The following is a 24,307-nucleotide window of genomic DNA, read 5'->3' on the forward strand; positions in this document are numbered from 1 at the left end:
TATATATATATATATATATAAAATATCTTTTTAAGAAAAATGATTCCCACACTTCAAAGTCATCTTCTTCTTCATTTATGTTTCATATATTTATTTTTCTAACACTTTTTAGAGCTTGGCAGTCTGTTTTGGTGGCTCTATTATTTATATCATTTTTAAAAAGTGGAAGCTGTTGTATAACGGCCTATGAAATACTAAACATCGCTATATCCGTAAGATTAAATATAATATTTATTTGATTCAATAATTATGACTTACGACTTTCTTTCCTTTGTGGTAATCCACCTTTCTTATACCCTACAAAAATTATATTTTAATCTGATTTAAGGACCTATGGCTACTTTAATATCACGTTGAAATATATATGTTATTATATCAACAAAATATTTAAACGATTAGGGATAACATACTTTATTTACTACATTGAATTAACAATATATATATGACACAAATCGTCACATATTGGTTTTATCACTAAATCATATTGTAATTAAATAATATCATTTTAACTTAATATAGGACTTAAACTATGATAAATTAGTAGGATTTCGTATAAACACTGCAGGATTTTTCAAAAAAAAGATCTTCAGACTATTGAATTATTAAAATCTCAAGAACTAAGGTTGTAAATATTAGTTCAAGTCAACAAAAGAGCAAAAATATGAGAACTCCTAAGAAGGGGTAAAAAAGATAAAATAGAATTATGATCCTACCACTTGTATCAAGTCCGCCATGAGTTAATTACTTTTTAAAGTAGTACTGCTAGATTTATCCTAGCACTTGCATCAAGTCTGCGCCGTGAGTTTATTGCTTTTAAAGTAATATTGCTAGATTTTTCTTTCAACTTGGCAGGATTTTTATTTATTTTTAATTTGGTGTTTAGTATCTCTATTGTAGCCTAACTAAATTCGGATTTACATCTGAAAATTCCACACTTGGGGGAAAACCGCTAACAAAAATAACTCTATAACCAGGGGGATTCGAACCTGATTAGGAATGAAAGAATACTTTCAGGCCACCTTAATATAATACTATATTTTTATTGGTAACTTTGGCGAGGAGTTGAGTACAACACAGAGACGGATATAGAGAGGACCCCTCCAAGGTATTCAGGACCGAGATTTCCTTAAAAGACAACTTTTTATTGCTATAGCGATGACTGTTATATAACTATAACAATACTAGGAACAACATTAAAGAAAATTTACAAAATTCAAATGCGTGGAGTTGCAACGACTAAGAGAGGGAACTTTCGTCTGACTGTTATTCCAAGAGCTTCATCCACATCCAAGTCTTCCGCTTTTGCTCCATTTGGTAACGAGAATTCAAAATGAAACAACATTCTTGCCAATGCCAACTCATTCACAACCTTAGCGAATGTGATTCCAGGACAACCTCTTCTACCCGCGCCAAATGGAATTAACTCGAAATTTAATCCTTTGTAATCTACACAACTATCCAAAAACCTTTCTGGTTGAAACTCCTCCGGATTTTCCCATATGGTTGGATCCCTGGAGATAGCCCAAGGACAAACAAAGACTTGAGTTCCAGCAGCCACGTCGTAGCCCAATACTTTGGTGTCCTTTATTGCTTCTCGGGGAAGCAATGGAACCGGAGAGTGAAGACGTAGACTCTCTTTCATCACTGCAATTAAATAAGGCATGTTCTCCAAGTCTTCCTCTGTCACGTCTGACTTCCCTTGAGTTACTTGCCTCACCTCATCTCTTAATTTTCTCAACGTGTTTGGATTTCTGATGAGTTCATTCATTGTCCATTCTAAAAGAGTGGAGGTTGTATCTGTTCCTGCAGCAAACATATCCATGATAATAGCTTTAATCGAATCCATTTCAACTTTAAAACCGGACTTGTTTTCTTTCTGAACTTGAAGCAATATATCGACAAAGTCTGCTGATCCTTCCTCTAATTTCTCATCTATTTTGATCTTCTCCTTGTGTTCCTCAATTACACCTTCCAAAAATGCACTAAACTCCTCAGCTACTTTGTCCACTTTCGCATTAAAACCGTTGAAACGATTCACCCACGCAAGCCATGGCATGTAATCGCCGATGTTAATAACACCCAACAATTCAACAAGCTCTATTACCAATGATTTGAATTTTTTCCCTTCTTCACCGTCACAATACTTCCTTCCTAATGCCACCCTGCAAAGCACGTCATTCGTCATGGTCACAAACAACTCCGTCAAATCGACAACTTGTGAATTGTCAATTGAGTGGTTAATCTTTCGGAGAAGAAGAGAAGTCTCTTCTTCCCTAATTTTGCTAAAGGATTGGACTCTTTTGTTGTTCAAAAGCTGAAGCATACAAACACTTCGGGCGTTCCTCCAGTACTCACCGTATGGAGTGAAGGCCACGTCTTTTGGGCCGAAAAAAAGCTTGCTGGGAATAATGGACTTGGGCTAATTGTTAGCAAAACCCAGGTCCTGGATTTTCATGATCTGGGAAGCTGATTCAGCTGAGGAAGCGATTAATACAGGGACGCTGCCGAACTGAAGCATCATCATTGGGCCAAATTCGTTCGTTAGTTTTTGGAGAGAGCGATGTGGCTGTAGGCCTAATTGATGAAAGTTTCCGATGAATGGAAGTTTTGGAGGAGATGGAGGAAGATTTTTCTTGCATTTTTTGGATGAAAGACGAAAAAATGATAGCAGACCACATGAAAATAAAAATAAGAAAGAAAAAACTGCAAATGAAGAAATCATTTTCTTTTCAATCGAAGAAAATGATTTAAGTATGCATATACTGGATGAATGGAGTTGTCCTCCTTATATAGAAGAGATGAAAGGGCAAAAAAATATAAAATAATAAGCATGTGAATTGTGATGCAGCCTATGAAGGACAAAGAAGGTGGAGACTGTTTTGAAAAAGTAAAGTGCTCATATCATCATCAACTATGAGTATTTATAATTCAAGTTGTTAGTATTAATAAATATAAACATATGTTTTTAACAGACTAATAGAAGAGATGCTGGTTAAACATTGTTACTAAAATTTGCGTGGTTCCATTATTTTATATGTAGAAAATCTGGAGTAAATCCTCTCGGGCCGGCCATGGACACTTTTGCTCCTATTTTGTATTCATCTAACACTTCACTAATATTTTGTGAGATATAAGTATTTTCAAGTTAGGCCTTAATCCTTTAAAGAACTTGCGCCACCATTCGACATGAACTCAATTGCTATGGTCTGACAGAGGCTAACTTAGATAAAATAGCGTTGTAGTTATATAAATATAAGTCATGCGGGTGAGCAAACACACACTTCACATATCAATTTCTGTCATTCATCTTGGTATCTTGTACCAGCAACACAACGACAAATCTATATTATTTATGGGAGCACGGTTAATTATATCCTAATTTATGTTAGTTTCACAAGATAAATATACAACCTATACACGTGATTTTTTTCGAAGTTAACGGGTGCACGTGTACCTTATAGGGTGGTTCCGCCTCTGGCTATGGACATAAAATTATATTTTTCACATCATAATTAATATCTAGCAAGTTATGCTTCACATAAATCATGCCCTTAAAAGAACTTATGCCCTGCTAGGCTGCTACACATAAGCTCTAATATTGCTAAGGGCAAAGATCACGATCCGTCTATTTAAAAGGCAAAAAATTAAAGATCAACCTATTTGAAGGAAAAAAATCTAAAGAAGTTTCATAGATGTTGCATTTGCGTCACCTCTATTTATAAAATAAAATTAATTTTCAGCCTCCACCTATAATTAATATAATATATCTGTAGTCAATTTTGGAAACTTTAATTAGATTTGAATAGAAAGACTTGCGAAGAAAATCAACTTATAAGACTATATAAACCAGTTCCATGCTTAATTTCTAGTTTTCTACACAAGTCACAACTGAAAGGAACAAACCAATTATTCAACCACTTCACAATTTTTATACGTGTAATTCGATCTCTATTTATTTATCATTCCGGTTAAAATCTCCTATTCATCATGCTAAGTAATCGATCTATACTTATCTAATTAGCAGTTTATAGTAATTAGTAACAGCACACATCGATATTTATATTAAACTAATAGATGTTTAATATGTATTTATATAAATAAAACTTCTTTTTCTTGACCATCATGATTAGAGAACATATATTCATGATAATTTTATCTCTCGCACAAACTAATTAAGGTTGTCTTATGCAAGCTTTCATATGGTAGATTATCATTCTTTAAATCAGAAAAAAGAGGTTATCTCGCTTGCTTTAATACTTGTCTTGTAGGCAGTAGCATAATCAAAATTTTCACTAATAAGGAGATTTGAATTATGAAGAAATAAATACATGAAAAAGTCAAATGAGATTCAACATATATATTTAAGATACTTATTTTTTTTTAAAACCACCAAAGGTATAAGCAAAAATACAGAGTTGATGTGTTTGAGTTTTTGTTCAAACCACCTTGAGAAATAAGAAATAATTTTTGCTAGGTATAGATAGTATAGTTTATCATCAAAAAGAGATTCCAATAAAATCCATTGATTTTACCTAGCTCCGCCCCAACTTACAAGTTAATTAAAAGCAAAATTGTTTTGTTATAGCCGTAAACCTAAAAATGTGCATGTGAATGGTAACCACTGAACATGATGTTAATCGTAGAACAAAGCTAGCTAGTGCATGTTTTAATTTATTTACTGTATTTTGGTTATTCAATCTATGTGCCATAAAACTGACGATAAACAAATTAAATGAAGTCTGCATTTACAAAGAAAAATGCATGCATATAGATGTGGCCATCTTAATAAACAAATACGTACAATTTGACAGAACTGATTATATACGTAGGCCACCTAAACAATTGAGGCATAAGTGAGTCAAGTCATGACCCATCATTAAATAAAAATATGTTTTGTTTTTTTATAACTAGGAAGTCTGCCTTGGTGGCGCCACATTTTTAGTTAATATATATAAATATTATATTTGATCCAAAGTAGACTCCCTCAGTCTCAATTTTCATTAATATATACTCTACTTTGATTCAAATTATACTCCCTCATCAGACCGGTCAATTCATGGCTACATATTTGGAGTACGAGAGTTAAAACACTTAATTTTAGGGGAAAATAATTATAAACATATACTCCTTAGGTTATTCCACTAAATAATTACACTATATACTTCCTAACTAATTTTGCTTAACTGATATACTGTATTGATATTATTAAGGCTGATAATTTCGCTTAATTGATACTAAATCAGTATATATATACTATATACTCTTATAGTATCATTGACTAATGAGTAATTTCTAAACAATATATATACACTCTTACATATATGATATTTCGAGGGTGGATTTACACATCTATATTTAAATATTTTAAAGAAAATATAACACTATTATATATATATATGATCTTGAAATGGGAGCATTAGTTCACGTGAACCCGGTGACCTCCTGCGTACGCCCATGTATGCCAAGCCAATAGTGGACAACTTGAACAGATAAGATAGTAATTATATATAGTAGTGCACAACTTCTTTGATATACAAAGATTAGAAAATGTCACTTAAGTTTGAATTGATACAACTAAAATCCATAAAGAAAATCATGAAATTTTAACTTTTATCGGTTCTTTTTTTTTTTTTGGAAAAATTACTCGTATAAGCAAACATATACTGGTTAATTATTTAACATAGTTATAGTTTGCATTAATTACAATTTGCGGCCTACTTTTAGCTATAATACGCGGCACATCTTTTTAGTTTTGTATAATTCTCACGTTTGTATAATTCAGAATTTGTATAATATAATTTATATAATTTTTGTATCATTCAAAATTTGTGTAATATAGTTTGTATAACTGTTTACACTTCTGATGTTTATAATTGTATAAATTCGTTATTTTGAGTTTATATAAAAATAACTGAATTATATACATGTACCTGCGAATTATACAAATCCATAAATTATACAAGTGATGTAGCTTAAACTGTAGCTATCCCCCGTAAATATGCAAACTATAGCTATGGAGCATAATAAAGTTTATAATAATGGCTATTTGTGAAAATTTCTCCTTTTTTTTCCATATGGTGTTCGAAGTCTGTATTGAAGCTCCGACTAAATCCGAATTACGTACTGCAAGACCAATTTGGGGGTGACACTCTCAACAAGATTTTCTTTATATTAGGGCTTGAGTCCGAGGCTTCTAGTTAAAAGTGAAACAGTCCACCAATGCACCACAATCATGTTGGTGTTAGGGTTTTTGCCCTGATTTTCTTTCCTTATTTGAAGTTTATTTTTTTCCTTAAAGAAAAGTCAAAATATTACCATAAATGTTTGAACTTTTTCTGAAAGGAAAATATAATTTTCTTCTATATTTGGTTTATTCTTTCCTTAGAGGAATAGTTTGGAGATCTATAAATTGAAGACCCCTATTCTCATAGCATAACACAATAGAATCCACAATGTAGTCATTTAAAGACTTTTGTTTATGGGGAGATTTAATCTCTCAACAGTTTAAATATTTTTCTTTATATTAGTTTTCATATAATATATAATATTAGTTTTTAGTATATGTTTTTGTCATCTAATTTATCAATCATATTATTTGTAATTGTAAGCCTTCGCATGACGCCCAATTCACCTTCATAACCCAACAGTTGGTAACCTATTATCAGTCCAAACGAACATAATAGTAGAAAATAATAAAGGAAGCAGGACTAGAGTGGATGCCCGACGGGACTGGGTGTCTTTGAGATTGAATAACTAGAATGAATCATAATCTAGAAATTAGTCCAAAATGTACAGTAAATTTGACGAAATTGAGTAAAATGTGAACCCATTTCTTGTACGAAGGATAAGAAATTATACCCCGTGATACATGTGTGACCAAGGATATTAAAGAAAAAAACATGCAAAAAGAGTCAAATTTCCAATCAGAAACTATTAATTAGACCAAAGGGACGATCACACGAAAGAGCAAAGTCGACATACTGGAATGGAAAATCATAAAATATTGCTTAGAAGTCCACATCAGTAGAGGGTTGAAAAATTGGTTTCCTTATATGGACTTGGACAAACCTCCCTTCATGAGATAACTTTTGAGGTTAAGTTAGGTCCAGATATCATATCTTTAAATGGTATTAGAGCCAAATCCATCCCGAAAAAGTGTTAAAGAAGCCCCACATTTATAAAAAAATAAAAAATTGATCTCATTGTATAGACTTAGACAAACCTCCCGCACAATTAATCAAGCTAGTATTAGTCATTTTTAGTGGAACTTCAAATAAGTCGACTTTCAGAAAATCAAATCGCCAATTATGAAAGTTGAATTAAGTAATGTGACAACTATCCGTTTTGTCTATTATTTTCCTATTACTCCCTCGGTACTTAATTAGTTGTTCATTTTTAAATTGATACACCTATTAAGAAATAATTATTGATATACTGAGTTTATCATTTTACCCCTATTAATTGTGAAGTGGATGAATTAAAAACTTAAGATTTTCAAGTAAGTTCTAACTTTTTCAAAGTAATTAATTGAGGGTATAATAAGTAAAAAAACTACTTTGTCCTTTCTTGATTTGTCAAAATAGACAAGTATTTAGGGACAACTAAAAAAGAAAAAATGAACAAGTAATTAGGGACAGAAGGAGTATAAAATATGCAACGGGTATATGTTTTTTTTGAGCAACTTTCACATATAGCAAACACAAAAATCATATTTGTATGATGTAGCTATAGTTTGTATAATTGCGCTCCATATCAAATATAAATATGTATATTTTGCTATACATATACAAAAGAAAGCAGTTGTATATAATCTGTTTCTGTTTCGGTATACATATACAAAAGATCAATTGTATAATATGTGTTTGTATAAAACGAGAAAGAGAGAAAGACAAAAGAGAACTGGGCAGGGGAATATTTGTATTGTATAATTATAAGTTTATAGGACGAAGATATATGTATTTGCATGTGTATTTATAATTTACTCTCGCTTTATACAAACAGAAACACAATTTATACATTTCTATTTGTATAAGCGAGAGAGGCGAGGGAGAGACTGGAGAGCGAGATCTGGGAGTGGGGAACGAAAATAAATAAATTATATATATATATATATATAAAAAAAAAATTCTCGCTTTATATAAACACAAATGTATTTTATATATTTACGTTTGTATAAAAAACGAGAGAGGCGAGGGAGAGAACGAGAGTGGCGAACAAGATTCACCAGGAGAGAGGCGAATAATCAACAGTTTGCTATGGCCTATGAGGTACAATTAAATCAAACTATGTATAAAAAACGAGAGAGGCGAGGGAGAGAACGAGAGTGGCGAACAAGATTCACCAGGAGAGAGGCGAATAATCAACAGTTTGCTATGGCCTATGAGGTACAATTAAATCAAACTATATTTATAGCATTTAATTTGAATTAATAATTTGCTATTATATATAGTTTTTCCTTCTTTTTTTTAACAATATGTTGTTATAATAATAAAAGAATATCTAAATAAATGACACCACTATAAAGAAGTTTGATTGTACGTATCTTCCTTTATAGTGTTGAAATTATATTACGCTCAAATATTCATATTTTAATAGGAAGGGTGTATTCCATTTTGCACACAAAAGAAATAAGTAGTTTTTAACATTGTAAATTCATATATTATCGCTTAGAAATAATGATTTTTAGGCACTTTCAAATTTAAACCTACAACAACAATAACAATAATATATTCAATATAATTTTATAAATAATATTTTAAATAAGGTCAAGCATACACAAACTTTATCAAAATAGATCCTAAATAAAACATCTCAAAAAAAAGGAATGGAGGTAGAAACAATAACAAAACAAAGTAAAATGGAGAGCAACACAACAAAAATTAATATTTTCATTGTCTCAATTTATATAAGCATTATTGGATTCGCCAAAAAAAATTAATTTTTTTTTTTGAAATTTATGGTATAAAATAAATATTTAAACATTTGTGTAGTCATAAATAATTTCACCAAGAGTAATAAGTAAAATTTTAAAATTAAATTATTTTCAATTATAAATATTATTTTAGATACCTAAAAAGGAAAGTTTGCAGTATTAGTTGTTTCATTAATCGCTTATACATTGAAAAGAAAATAACGTCTATTAATACGCTTCTTACTTAAAAAAATTAGAACTCCCTCTGTCTCATTGTGACACCATATCCTTTTTAGTCAATCTAAAAAAAAAAATGTCACAAATCCTTATATGGTAAGTATTTAAAAATATAATTTTTCTTTTATTCTTATTGGTTCCACTTAATTTTAAAGATAGTACTCCAATACATTAATGAGGAGAGAGAGAAAAACGATCAACTTGATAAATATTTCAAAGTCTTTATTTATTTCTTAAATTTCGTACCTGATTAAATGTTGTCACATATAAAATATGACGGAGGAAATAGTAAATTTCTTCAATATGTTACCTCTCTCCATTGACTTTCAAAATTGTCGCTTCTTCTAATAAAATAAAATAAAATAATAGTAGTTGGGTTATCTATAAAATGAGAAGACCTCCCCAGTTTTCAAATATGCAGATTTCAACAATATTTCTTCTATTCTATAAAACTAATTGAAATCGAAAAGAAAATGATTTCATTATTTGCAGTTTTTCCATTCTTAATTTTCTTGGCATTTATTCTGCTATCATTTTTTCAGCTTTCATCCAAAAAATCCAAGAAAAATCTTCCTCCATCTCCCCCAAAACTTCCTTTCATCGGAAACTTTCACCAATTGGGGCAACAGCCACACCGCTCTCTCCAAAAATTAACGAATGAATATGGCCCAATGATGATGCTTCAGTTCGGCAGCGTCCCTGTATTAATCGTTTCCTCAGCCGAAGCAGCTTCCCAGATCATGAAGACTCAGGATCTGGGTTTTGCTAACAAGCCCAAGTCCATTATTCCCAGCAAGCTTTTTTTCGGTCCAAAAGACGTGGCCTTCACTCCATATGGTGATTACTGGAGGAACGCCCGAAGTGTTTGTATGCTTCAGCTTTTGAACAACAAAAGAGTCCAATCCTTTAGCAAAATTAGGGAAGAAGAGACTTCTCTTCTTCTCCGAAAGATTAACCACTCAATTGACAATTCACAAGTTGTTGATTTGACGGATCTGTTTGTGAGCATGACGAATGACGTGCTTTGCAGGGTGGCACTAGGAAGGAAGTATTGTGATGGGGAAGAGGGGAGAAAATTCAAGTCATTGCTGTTGGAGTTTGTTGAATTATTGGGTGTTTTTAATATCGGTGATTACATGCCATGGCTTGCGTGGGTGAATCGTTTCAACGGATTAAATGCGAAAGTGGACAAAGTAGCTGAGGAGTTTAGTGCATTTTTGGAAGGCGTAATTGAGGAACACAAGGAGAAGATCAAAATAGATGACAAAGAGGATGGGTCAGCAGACTTTGTGGATATATTGCTCCAAGTTCAGAAAGAAAACAAGTCGGGTTTTAAAGTTGAGATGGATTCGATTAAAGCTATTATTATGGATATGTTTTCTGCAGGAACAGATACAACCTCCACTCTTTTAGAATGGACAATGAATGAACTCATCAGAAATCCAAACACGTTGCGGAAATTAAGAGACGAGGTGAGACAAGTAACTCAAGGGAAGTCGGACGTGACAGAGGACGACTTGGAGCACATGCCTTATTTAATTGCAGTGATGAAAGAGAGTCTACGTCTTCATTCTCCGGTGCCATTGCTTCCTCGGGAAGCAATAAAGGACACCAAAGTATTGGGCTACGATGTGGCTGCTGGAACTCAAGTCTTTGTTTGTCCTTGGGCTATCTCCAGGGACCCGACCATATGGGAAAATCCGGAGGAGTTTCAACCAGAAAGATTTTTGGATAGTTCTGTAGATTACAAAGGGTTACATTTCGAGTTAATTCCATTTGGTGCGGGTAGAAGAGGTTGTCCTGGAATCACATTCGCTAAGGTTGTGAATGAATTAGCATTGGCAAGAATGTTGTTTCATTTTGAATTCTCGTTACCAAATGGAGCAAAAGCGGAAGACTTGGATGTGGATGAAGCTCTTGGAATTACAGTCAGACGAAAGTTCCCTCTCTTAGTCGTTGCAACTCCACGCATTTGATTTCTTATGTTTTATGTAGCAGTGCCTTTGGAAGTTGTCTTTCATCTTGAGATTTTAGCATGATACTACTGCAAAGTGGGCTGCCTCCAACATACACCAGGCAAATAATGTTTCTTTTTTTTTGTCTTTTCAAAATTGTTAAATATATTTCCCAAGTATCTTTGTTCATTAGATTAATGTATCAATATATTTGATAAATATGAATCAGTATTAACGAACGACGTGAGACCTTATTTTGAGCTTATCTATTTCTCTAGTTGGCCACACTTCCAGAGTTGTTTTTAATTTAAAGAGATCTTCGTTTGTACTAGAGTCCTGTCAAGTTGAAGGGAAGATAAACTAACAAAATTACATTTACTATACTTCTTCCCCTGTTTCAGTTTATTACTTTTCTTTTAGTCCGTTTAAAAAAAAGTTGTCTTTTTCTGTCTTTAATATATCTTTGGTTTCAATTTTTCCATGTGACATGTTTTAGACAACAAGATCAAAAGATATTTTAATATATTCTACATATCCTACCGAACAAACAGATTGGATTCTATTTATTGTGATCATCATCATGTAGTTCTTTACCGATTACTCAAAATCCAAGAAAACATTGTCTCCTTCTCCATAGAATTGAAACTTCCAATGAAACAACTTTCCATGACAGAGTAGTTTATTTATAAAAGTAACACGGAGATATTCAATTTATCAATGCGACATCTTAGTATATTCCGATATCTTATTTATGGACTAGGATTTGCTTATTTGGCAAGATTGTGTAAGAATTGAGGAATTTTGATAAATTCACAACTTGTGGATTTTCATGTTTATGAGAAAAAAATACTACTTTAGAAAAATTCAAATTCCATATCCAAACAAAACATCAACTTCGGATCAATCATTGATTTCAAATCATGTCTAAACGGGGCCTAAAAATAGATTTGTGTTTCTTGTGTCCCCTTTAGTTAGTGTGGTTGAAGCTTCTTTGAATATGTGCTCATACTCATCAATAACTGGGTTTCCTCTTCAAACGGATTCATTGAAAGCTATCCTCTTGGTAACATCAGCTTCTTTCACAATATTTATTCCCTCCTTGGCGTGTTTTGTTAGTATAATTTTGAACATAAACATATTGTTTCACAGTTAAAAATTTAGTGACTAATTAGAATATTACTCCATTATTCCTCCACATACACCAGCATAACAATCTTAGTTTGTTTGCGTAGAATATATTTGCTGCTGGTATGGATACAACTCTAGAGTGGATAATGACAGTTTTTGAGACATCCAAGAGCCATGGAAACATTACTGAATGAAGTGCGAGGATTAGCCCAAGGAAAAACAGAGATAACGGAGGATGACTTAGGAAATATGCACTATCTTAAGTCAGTAATCAAAGAAACACTTAGGCTTCATCCACCCGGTCCACTGCTAGTTCCTCGAGAATCAACAGAAGACATAAAATTACTTGGCTATCAAATACCTGCTAAAACTCAAGTCATTATCAATGCTTGGGCAATCGGAAGAGATCCTTTATCATGGGAAAATCCAGAGGATTACCGACCAGAGAGATTCTTAAATAGTAATATTGATTTCAAAGGATTAAACTTTGAGTTGATGTCGTATTCTTTTCCCCCAAAACCTCCAGCAACATCGAACGACATTCCGCGAGATCTTTAGAGATAGAATCCTTCATTTCTTGTATTGAATCCCGAATTGTTTTTGCTGTTGTGGTAATTGAGGTAGCATTACCAGAAGGATTAAAACCGGAGGATTTGTGTAACAAACTCAATTTTCAACACAAACACTGATATATATATTGTTATTACGGAATACAAGTTACAACGTATAATACCCACAACAAAGTAACAACACACTAATTATAGATAGATAACATAGAAGAATGTAACTAGAAGGGGATGAGATTCTAGACCATAGAAAGGAGATGAGAGGATCAGAAAGCCAAAGTTTCACATAATTTGCATGCCCCTTCTTCTAACTTCTAGTCCTTTTTAATAGAGATACTAATTGGGCCTGGATCCCCAATTAAAAGTATTTAATAGCCCATAGGCCCTTATCGAGTCAGCTTGGTTCACAACAATTTGGATATGACGGAAGGCAGTGGCATCACTGTTAAAATAAGTCATTAGTGATTAGTGAATGAATTGGTTAGTTACAGTAATTAGTTGGTTAATTACATGAGTCTGTTAGAGGTTGTTAGGATGCCATGTGCAGTGATGGAGTTAGTTGATCACATTCTAGATGCTTCTAATATTAGTCTATAAATACATTCTTTCAGTGTGATGTAACACAATTTTTCTCAAGATGAATAAAATCTTCTCCCTTTTCTTCTGTTCATATTTCTTCTGTTTGTTCATTTCTATTTAGAAGAGTTCTCGAGCTCTAAAATCGACAATCACTATTCATAGGAAATCACCACTGCTAGCAGTGGCCACTCCATGCTCTACTTATTATTAGTAGTTTTTCTTCTCTCCATTTTTACCTATTTTTACCCCTTCTTATGCGTTTCCACTTTTTTTTTTGTCCTTTTAAAAATGATTTTAACCTTTATGCTTCTATATTACTAGTTTCACGGCACGTGTGTTGCATATATAGTATACAATGTTGTTAAATAGAATTAATATTATTAAATTAATGTTTTTAGTAAATGTTTATAATTGAAAGAACATAAGACCAGTGTTTTTAAATGATTAATACATATTGTCATAGAGTTACTTGTATTTTGAGAACATATTGACCATATATCATTGAAACATTTCAAAATACATTCAGAATTTAAATATGGTGAGAAAGTGACATTTTTTGCAACAGTTATTACTTTCACGAGCTTAGCATCATTAACAAAAGTGCTCATGGAATAATCATTGTGCACACTGAAAGCAGACAACGACAAACTAGTGGGCTCTTGTGGTGGATGTGTCTCATAGGATAAGGTACGAACATGTTGTCCACCTTCTCGACTTAAATGGTCATGACCATACTGAGGTGATTGAGAGAGAACATTGTTTGGAAATGAAATTGCTTCATCCTTAGTAGTGTTATTAGACATATATGGATCTGTCACCATTTGATCATACCCACTAAGCATGGAAGAAATCATTAGTGATGGCCTATTGTCCATTTCTTCAAAAGTGTTCCTATTATTACCAATGGAGGTACTGTCCGAAAAATGTGCATCATTACACTTCTCAGGCATTTTATCGAACACGTGGCCTACCTCATAATTTCCAATAAGGATATCGTATTGATAAGACTGAGGCGAGGATGAATTAGTAATATTACCCCACGATGGAATAGCCTCCTGATAATACTCCACTGTCCTATTATTCTTGTTCGTGGGAATGGATAAGAACCCGCGATGTGTGTCTCTAGTACGGGAGCGAAAACGAATCATCAATTTGTCCACAAAATGGTCCCAACCAGCGAGTTGATTGTTGCGAACTAACCATCCATACCATTCCAAAGCCTCACCATCAAAATAGAACGAAGCCACATTAAGCTTCTGATCTTCCTCAATTTTATAGCAGTTAAAATAATGCTCTGCTTGAACTATCCAAGCGTCCGAATTCTCACCTCGAAACTGCCCTAATTTGACGTTCATAACTATGTTTTTGGGTTCAAAAGAGGTCTATTGTCAACTTATTACTTATAGAATTATGTCAATATGATTGCCACAATAAAAAAAATATATTTGTTAATATTGAAATTGATAATATCTTACCTAATATTAATTAAACAACTTTAAATAATCTAGAAAAATAAATTTTATATAAAATTATATATGAAATTACTTTAAATTTTAAGCCTCTAATTAGAATTTATTTTTAGGCCTCTAATTAGAATTTATTTTTGAGCCACAGGTGACTGATCATACAAAACAAAATTTGTGGTTGAAGTTCGAGTGGGTTATCTTTTGTGTCGTGCAATAATGCAAATAATATAATTGCGGTCGATCGATTTAAATTTGTTATTTAAATTATAAAAAAGTGTCGTATATGACAAAATGTATTTAGGATGCTACGTAGGAGGTATAAGAAATTAGTTCAATTTGAAATAATTTTAGTGTTTATTTGTGCACATTCAAAGTAGAATGACATAAATATCAGTTGACACCAAGATAAAATGCACCTATATGTAGGGTTGGGCATAATATGGTTTAAACCGAAAAAACCGACCGAACCAATTTTTTTTTAATTTCGGTTTTGGTTTTTCGGTTATTTCGGTTATTTCGGTCGGTTTCGGTTTCAAATTTCAACATTTCAGTTTTTTGGTTCGGTTTTCGGTTTTTAGCTAAAAAAATTCGATTAACCGAAAAAAGATAAATATTATTATGTATATTCCTTACACCCTTAATTAAGTTACTTCAGCCCATGCCCCAGCCAGCCCATAGCCCACAACCCATATTCAAATTAGGCCCAAATTCTAATAGAAAATCCCTAAATTGATAATCTGAAATCCCTAACTCAAACATCAACTCCAATCTCTCAACTCTCGCCTCACGTCTGTTCAACAGTCAACTCTCATCTCTCATCTCTCAGTTCGTCGTCTCTCAACTCTAATCTCTGACTCTCGCCGAGTGCTCGCAGCCCGCATCGCTTCTCACTGGCCAATGCTCAGTGCTCGCTCGCGACTCACGGCTGGAAGCGTCCCAACTCTCATCTGATTTTTTTTATTTTGATGGTAAATTAATAATGAAATCTAATAAAGTTGTGGAAAACAACACGAGTAGGCAGTAGCAGAGCAGTGTAGCACTCTAGAAGTTGAAGAGCAAAATCTGTAAGCATTGTTAGAGATTCTTGAAGTGAAACAACAAAAGAAATTGTTAGTTACACATTAACAACAAAATCTGATGAAAACCCATGGAAAGAATATGAAAGACATGTATTGCGTCCTTTTTTAATCATTGAATGCAAGTATGCAACTATGTGATTATTTGTGTGATTTGTGAACTGTAATGTACTGCGTCTTTCTGTAATTAAGTTATTTATAGGCTAGTCTGTTGACATTTGTGTTAAATAAGTATTCATGAAGTAGTGTTGAGTCACGAGTGTCTAATGTCTATCATCTTATTACATCTGTAATGGCTATTTTCCGGTGCATTTGTATGTAGAGGACATCAAAGCATTTGATTCTAATGAGGCTTACGGTAAATTAATGACTACTATCCATCCTTGATAAGTATAAATAAATTTTCATTCTTTAATTTTTGCTATATTCACTATAGTGTTTCATTTGATTGAAATATCTTCCTACCAACACGTTACTTTATTAGTTCCTTTTTACTTACATATCTATTAAAAAATAATTATTATCATGATAACATTATCATATTATAAGTAAAAGTGAAAATATATTTTTGAAATAGTGGATATAACATCAAAAACTAATAATTCAATGGACTATGTTGATGCCCGTTGTTATAGTAAAATTAGAACGAAACTCATTCGTTTGAGGGTGAAAGAATAAAAAATGAAAAAATAAAGAAGAAATATCTTACCCAAATGATGTGACTTTTTTAACATTTGTTTATTATTATTGTCTTTCTCACAACTTTTTGTTACTATTAACTCATGAAAATTGTAAGAAAAAATATGAGTGTGAATTAATGAATGATTTGCTACAATTTGTTCATGGACTCTTTCTTATGTGGTACCTCGAATTTCGTTGAATTTTTAACTTAATCAACTGTTCCAAATAAATCTTGAGATTTTTTAAGAAGAAGAAGAGTAGAAAACTTAAAAAAAATCGTAGTTTAAAAGTGAGAAGAAACCCTCTATATATAGCTAACAAATAGTAGTATGAATAGGTGCTAATTGTGCCTTATCGGGAAAGTTACAACCTTTCGAAAAAGTCACAACTCATCGAAAAAGGCACAACTCTTTGGAAAAGTCACAACTCCTTGGAAAAATCACAACCCTTCGAAAAAGTCACAACTCATCGAAAAAGTAACAACCCGTCAAAAAAGTAACTACCCTTTGAAAAAATCACAACCCTTTAATGTGAAAAGGTATTTACTTTTAATATTATTAAATTAAGAAATAAAATAAACTGAGTATTTTTAATTGGGGGTATTATAGTAATTCAACATTCAAGTTTGAGAGTTCATGCTTTTAAGGTAGTATAGATGCATATTACTTACTTATCTTAGTTATGTCATGGAATGAAAGAAGGCTCAAAATAATCCCTCATCTTTGGGTTAAGATTCAAAGTCATCCTTTAGTTTTCATATGGAGCACTAATAGTCCCTCATGTTTCCAATATTGGTGCACTTTTGGTCCTCTCCTAAACTTTTGCCTATGTTTAAAACGAATTTTAGATATTTATGTGCCTTAAAATCATTTCATCGAGGGTATAAGGAAAATTCTATATTTAAATGGTTTCTAATTATGAAAATGTGACCTTTTATTGAACAAACTACAAAATATTATGTTAGCAATTTCTGTAGTGATTGCCATATTAAGCGAATATTTGTTAATATTGAAATTGATAAAATTATACCTAAAATTATACAATTAAAAAAAGTTAGAAAAATAAAATTTAAATAAAAGTATATATAAAATTACTTTAAATTTTAAGCCTCTAGTTAAAAAATTTCTTTAGGCCTCAAAATATATTGAGCCGCCGGTAATTATACCAAACAAAATTTGTGGTTAAAGTTTGAGTGGGTTATCTGTTGTGTCGTGAAATGATGAAAATAATATAATTGTGGTCACTCGTCTCCTTTAGTTTCAGCTTGGTATGTAGACTAAAAAAAATGTCTTATGTGGCACAATATATATAACATGCTAAGTAGGATATGCATGTTAATTTGTTTGATTTTATACAAATTTTAATATCTATTTGTGCACAATCAAAATTGAATGATATAAATATCAGTTACTAACATTGTTAAAGCACATATAGATTTCTCTCCTCAATTCTACTTCGTGTGCTTTTCTTCATTTTCTTCTTTCGTTGATTTTTTACTGATTTCCTTCTCAGTATTATTTGCTTGTAGGCTAACACTAATTAGTTGGTGATTTTTGTACGTAAATCCACATTATTTTCCTCAAATGCTCATCCAAGTTGTAAAAATAATTTAATATTATATTCTACAAAGCAAGCAAGTTGAATGTTTACAAATGGGACATGTCATTTTAAGACTCATTAAACTCATTTTTAAAGTATTTTACCAACTTAGGTAACAAAAGTCTCATTTTCCACCGAAGTCAATGAGCGAAGACAAGTAATCTACATAATATATGGGTGAACTTTGCTTTAAAAAGCAAACTCCTATCTCAATTTTGAGCAATCATCAAATTCCCCCTTTTATCTTATTCATTGTCTATTTTAAGCGACACAACAAGCATATTAAAATAGGGTATATCAAGTTATTAACTTTTTGCATCAAATTCTACTGTTTTAACTCTATCATTTTAATAAAAAACATTATCAAACTTATCATTGATAGAATTATGTTAACAATTATTGTAATGATTGCCACAGTAAAAGAATGTTTGTTAATATTGAAATTGACTTACTTAAAATTAAACAATTAAAAAAATGTTAGAAAATAATTTTTAAATAAATATATAAAATTACTTCAAATTTTAAGTCTCTAATAAAAATTTCGGTCTCAAAATATATTGAGCCGCCTGTGACCCTACCAAACAAAATTTGTGGTTGAAGTTCGTTTGGGTTATCTTTTGTGTCGTGCAATAATGCAGATAATGTAATTGCGGTTGACCCTACATAATATGCATGTAAGATGCTAAGTAGGATGTACATATTAATTTATTTAATTTTATATAAATTTTAGTGTTTATTAGACACACTTAAAATTAGATGACGTAAATATCTATTGAGACCAAATTAAAATACACGTATACTTATTATACCTTTTCAAATATACCAATTCTAGATTTCTCTCCTCAATTCTGCTTACTGTGCTTTTCTTCATTTTCTTCTTTCGTTGACTTTTTACTAATTTCCTTCTCACTATTATTTGCTTGTGCTAACACTAACCAGTTGGTGATTTTTGTATGCAAATCCATTTTTTCCTCAAATGCTCATCCAAGTTGTAAAAATAGTTTAAAGTATTTCCTACAAAGCAAACAAGATAAATGTTTACAAATGGGCAATGTCATTTTAAGACCCATTAAGTGCTCATTTGGATTGACTTATTTTAGGTGTTTTTAAGCCAAAATAGTTTTTAAGCAGATTTGAAGTGTTTGGGTAAAGTTAAAAAGTGCTTATAAACACTATTTTAAAGCCAAAATAAGAAAAATAAGTCATAAGCCAAAAGTCAATCCAAACAGGCCCTAATTCATTTTTCCCTTTTTAGAAGCATTTACCTACTTTGGCAACAAAAAGTCAATGAACAAATGATTAAGAGATCCCAACAATACCATTAATTCAAGATATCAAAGAAAATGTGGGGTTTCATGTTTCTGAGCAAAAATAAATTTTAAGAAAATTTAAATTAGATGTTCAAACGAAACGTCAACTTCAAATCAATCTATTTCAAATCATATCTAAACGGGGCCTAAACAAAGATTTATGTTTCCTGAGGTTAATATTTTAAAATGCCATTGAACAATATAAAAAATTATCTAATAAAGTTATTGAACTTTATTTTATATTGATAAATCACTCAGTTTAAATGTTTTATTTTTAAAAATCACTCATCTAACTTATAATTAAAATAAATTTGACATGACAAGATAAAATATATTTTATACATGTAATGATGAATCCCACCAAGTCCATTACTTTTCATTGTTGAATCTTTCATCAACCTTTAGCTATAGAATGGAAGTGAAAGGAATAGAATTTCACTCAAATGAAAACACTTTTTCACTCTTTCACATATTCAGGGATTACTAAACAAATACATTTTTTTTTTGGCTTAAGTCATCTACGTACCCTTAAAGTTGTCCGCATAATTCACTTAGACACCTTAACTAGGACTTGTACCTATTGAACACCTAAATTGTTCAAAATATATATCTATTAAACACAAAACGCTGATGTGGCAACATAAGTGTACTTCACTTAGTATTAGCGCGTGAATAGGTTCCAAATAGTATTTTACTTTTTAAAAACTTATACTTTTATTCTTTTATTGACATTGGGCACTAAAATAACTAAAATTTATTTAAAATTGATTTCTTGATAAACAAAGAAATCAACCCCACCCCCTTATTCCAGCCATCATCTTCTTCCTCAAACTCCAAACTCTCTGCACTTCTTTTTCTTTGTTATCTCTCTCTCTCTATATAAAAAAAAATCTGAACCTACGCATTGATGTGATCTTGCAAAAAGAAAGAAGAATTCTGAATCTACGAATTGATGTGATCTTGAAAAAAGAAAGAAGAATTCTGAATCTACGAATTGATGTGATTTTGCAAGAAGAAAGAAGATTTTCAGACATTGAAGTTAAAAAAGTTAGCCAGCTTCCGTTCATATCTATTTCTGGTCACTCAAACATACATCACCACTTCAAATTAAAATGTAAACTAATTAAGCTTATTAAAAATGGTAACATGAAATTCCATAGATTTAAAATTGATAATTAAAAAGAAACGAAGAGTTCTACAACTCCAAAAAACACCAGTTATGGAATTCAGAAAAATATGTCAGGTAACTCCATTTTTTCCTGTCATGGTAATAGGAATTCAAAATTTTCCGACGAAACCTTTTTCATCTTCCTCGTACCAAAACTAGATGGAGAGAAGAGGATTACAATTGAAAAATCGATTGAGGAAGGGACTGTCTTGTTGGAGAGTTGGGGACGATTTGGATCAACTGGAGAGAAAAAAATGAGGGGTTGCCGTGGGGTGGATGGGTGGGTTTTTTAGAAAATTCTATTTTTTTTTAGTTAGTTAAATAGATTAAAATAGTTATTTTTTAGAATTCATTTTTAAAATAATTTTTTGGAACCAAATGCCACATGTCATCATTTAATTCATCAATTTGTCATGTCACAGCGAGTGTAATACACACATATCATATTTTTGGTTGACTGTAAAAAAAAAGTCAAATACGTATCAATTTTAAGGGGCATAGGTGTTCAACAGGTACAAACCTTAGTTGAGGTGTTTAAACGAATTATGCGGACAACTTTAAGGAGTCACAGATGACTTAAGCCTTTATTTTTCAAATGATTCATATCGTCAAGTGCATCCATCCCAAATGATCGAAAATTGATATCTACCTGATAATTTATTTCTAGTTTTAACTTTTATAAATTGACAATTTATCTTCTTTACGCTATCAGACCTGTAATGGTCCAAGATACGTGTGACTAGTATCTGGAAAATAAGGCGACTAACCTCCTACAATAGGTCAACATACATTTGATAAGGTAAAAGCTTATTACACCATCAATATATATAAGTTTAATACATTTCTTAATGATAAATATAGTTGAGTAATTTTTGAAGATAAAACCTTGAAGTTCAATGATTTTTATTGATATAAATAAAATTCAATTATTTTTTAGATAGGAATATTGATGAGCTTCTTTGAATATGCGCGCATACTCCCTCGTCAATAATTAGGGCGTACTTGTTTCCTTATTTACACCTATTTCCTCATCAATATTCCTATCTAAAAAATAATGGATCTTACCTGGTATTCTCTTCTAATTCCTCTGTTTTTCTTTCTTCATAAATGCCTCTTTTCTACTTCAAATAAGTTATCACCACCATCTCCAACAAAGCTTCCAATCATAGGAAATCTCCATCAACTTGGATCTCTTCCTCACCGTTCTCTCCATAAACTATCCAAAAAATATGGTCCACTCATGCTACTTCACTTTGGCAGTAAGCCTGTGCTCGTTGCTTCCTCTGTCGAAGCTGCTCGTGACATCATGAAAACTCATGATCTCGTATGCTCAAGCAGACCTAAATCTAGCATGGCTGATAGACTCTTTTACGGCTCTAAGGACGTGGGCTTTAGTCCCTATGGTGAATACTGGAGACAAATTAAAAGCATTGTCATGTTTCACCTTCTCAGCAACAAAAGAGTCCGATCTTACCGTGATATTAGAGAAGAAGAAACATCGAATATGATTGAAAAAATCAGACAAGAGCGTAATTCTAATTCTTCAAATTCAGTGATAGATTTAAGAGATCATTTTTGTTTTATGACTGATAACATAATTAGCAGAGTGGCCTTAGGGAGGATATATAATAAAAGGGAAAGTGGAATAGATGCAAAGGCCATCCTAGCAGAATTTGTTCAACTTTTGGGTACTTTTAACGTTGGGGATTTTATTCCTTGGCTGGAATGGGTCAATAAATCACTGGTTTAGACACCAAAGTGGAGAAAGTAGCTAAAAAATTGGATACATTTTTAGAGAGTGTGATCGAGGAACACATTATTAGGAACAATAAAGAAGAATACAGTACCGGCGAAGCTAAAGATTTCGTGGATGTTTTGCTGGAAATTCAGAATGGAAAGGAAACCATCAGCTTCTCTCACATTATTTATTCCCTCCTTGGCGTGCGTGTTTTGTTAGTATAATTTTGAACATAATTCGTACTAAACATATTGTTTCATAGTTAAAAGTTTAGCGACATAGATTATTCTTCCACACAATCATTTACACATACACCAGCATAACAATCTTAGTTTGTTTCTTTTTAATGCGTAGGATATATTTGCTGCTGGTACGGATACAACATATACAACTCTAGAGTGGATAATGGCAGAGCTTTTGAGACATCCAAGAGCCATGGAAACATTACAGAAAGAAGTGCGAGTATTAGCACAAGGGAAAGCAGAGATAACAGAGGATGACTTAGGAAATATGCACTATCTTAAAGCAGTAATCAAAGAGACACTTAGGCTTCATCCACCCGCTCCTCTACTAATTCCTCGAGAATCAACGGAAGACATAAAATTACTTGGCTATCAAATACCTGCTAAAGCCCAAGTCATTATCAATGCTTGGACAGTCGGAAGAGATCCTTTATCATGGGAAAATCCAGAGGACTACCGACCAGAGAGATTCTTAAATAGTGATATTGATTTCGAAGGATTAAACTTTGAGTTGATTCCATTTGGAGCAGGCAGAAGGGGCTGCCCAGGAACTGCTTTTGCTGTTGTGATAAATGTGCTAGCATTAGCAAGGCTTAGCACAAGTTCAATTTTTCATTACCTGAAGGGTTAAAACCAGAGGATTTGGATATGACCGAAAACAATGGCATCACTATTCAAAGGAAATCACCTCTGCTAGCGGTGGCCACTCCATGCTCTACTTATTATTAGCAGTTCTTCATTTCATTTGTACTTTTTTTTATTCATCCCTAGGAGTTGCCACTTTTTTTTTCCGCTCGATGACTCGAACTCACGTACTTATATATATTATGCAGATCACTTATCTTAGGCACCAATATATGCCATGGAATAATACTTCCCAGTATTGCTAGTTGAGTTTACCGGTGACTTCCTGTTGAAATGTATGCGTCCACTGGTCTAGATGGGACCAGGTCCTCAGCACAGTTAAAATAACAGAAAATAAACAACGTGCTGAAAGTAAAGATTGCACAACAACTTTACGTGGAAACCTCCTTGCTCAAGGGAGTAAAACCACGACCTGGCCTGCCAGGACTATTCAAAAAAACTGCTTTCACTAATCTTCTCAAGCAAAAGTAAAAGCAAGTTTACAAACTGAGATTAGCCTACTAATCCCAACTCTAAGCAATACTTCCTATTACTTAGATGAGCCAGAGCAGATACAACACTGCCCACTAAGCTATCACCCCTAGATAACTTAGACTTTGCTAAGCGGATACCACACCGCCCACTAAATCAACTAGCTCCTCGATGACTTAGAATTTGACTAAGCAGCAACCAATGCTGCCCACTAAATCAGTTAGCCTCAACTGATTTAGACTTTTACAACGAACACAAGAATCTGAATCCTTTATAGATTAGGAACAGATTTACAATATAAGCACGGAAGTAAAACTCCTAAGACACACTCTGACGCTTGCAGCTCGATCAGGTCCTTGTTGTGCTTGCTGGAGAATATTTCACCAAAATGGTCTTTGCTTGTATACTTGATAAGTTTCAAAATGCAAAAACCTATAAAATGATAGACACAAAACTCAAACTCAACAAAGATGCTTCAGCCCTTTATCAGATCCTTTTGTTGAGTGTAAGTATCGTTCTACCTTGAAGATGGCTT

At 32.4% G+C, this 24,307-nt stretch overlaps 1 protein-coding gene and 2 pseudogenes across 1 annotated transcript; 2 read left to right on the top strand and 1 right to left on the bottom strand.

Annotated features, from left to right (window-relative positions):
* Positions 1-1,187: 1,187 nt before the first annotated feature.
* LOC102601793 ((+)-menthofuran synthase-like) lies at positions 1,188-2,722 on the bottom strand (annotated as a pseudogene).
* Positions 2,723-9,564: 6,842 nt separating this feature from the next.
* Positions 9,565-11,481, top strand: LOC102589304 (cytochrome P450 71A6-like). Its single transcript, XM_006344429.2, has one exon. The coding sequence runs from the start codon at positions 9,622-9,624 to the stop codon at positions 11,122-11,124; it is 1,503 nt and encodes a 500-aa protein (XP_006344491.1). The 5' UTR covers positions 9,565-9,621; the 3' UTR covers positions 11,125-11,481.
* A 10,154-nt stretch (positions 11,482-21,635) lies between these two features.
* On the top strand, positions 21,636-23,550 carry LOC102602126 (cytochrome P450 71A4-like; annotated as a pseudogene).
* Positions 23,551-24,307: the final 757 nt, after the last annotated feature.

The sequence above is a fragment of the Solanum tuberosum genome, unplaced genomic scaffold, assembly GCF_000226075.1.
Source record: "Solanum tuberosum cultivar DM 1-3 516 R44 unplaced genomic scaffold, SolTub_3.0 scf00055, whole genome shotgun sequence".
Taxonomy (NCBI): Eukaryota; Viridiplantae; Streptophyta; class Magnoliopsida; order Solanales; family Solanaceae; genus Solanum; species Solanum tuberosum.

Excerpts from the sequence above, each read along its gene's own strand:
- LOC102589304 (XM_006344429.2), top strand. The coding sequence starts at position 9,622 with ATGATTTCATTATTTGCAGTTTTTCCATTCTTAATTTTCTTGGCATTT.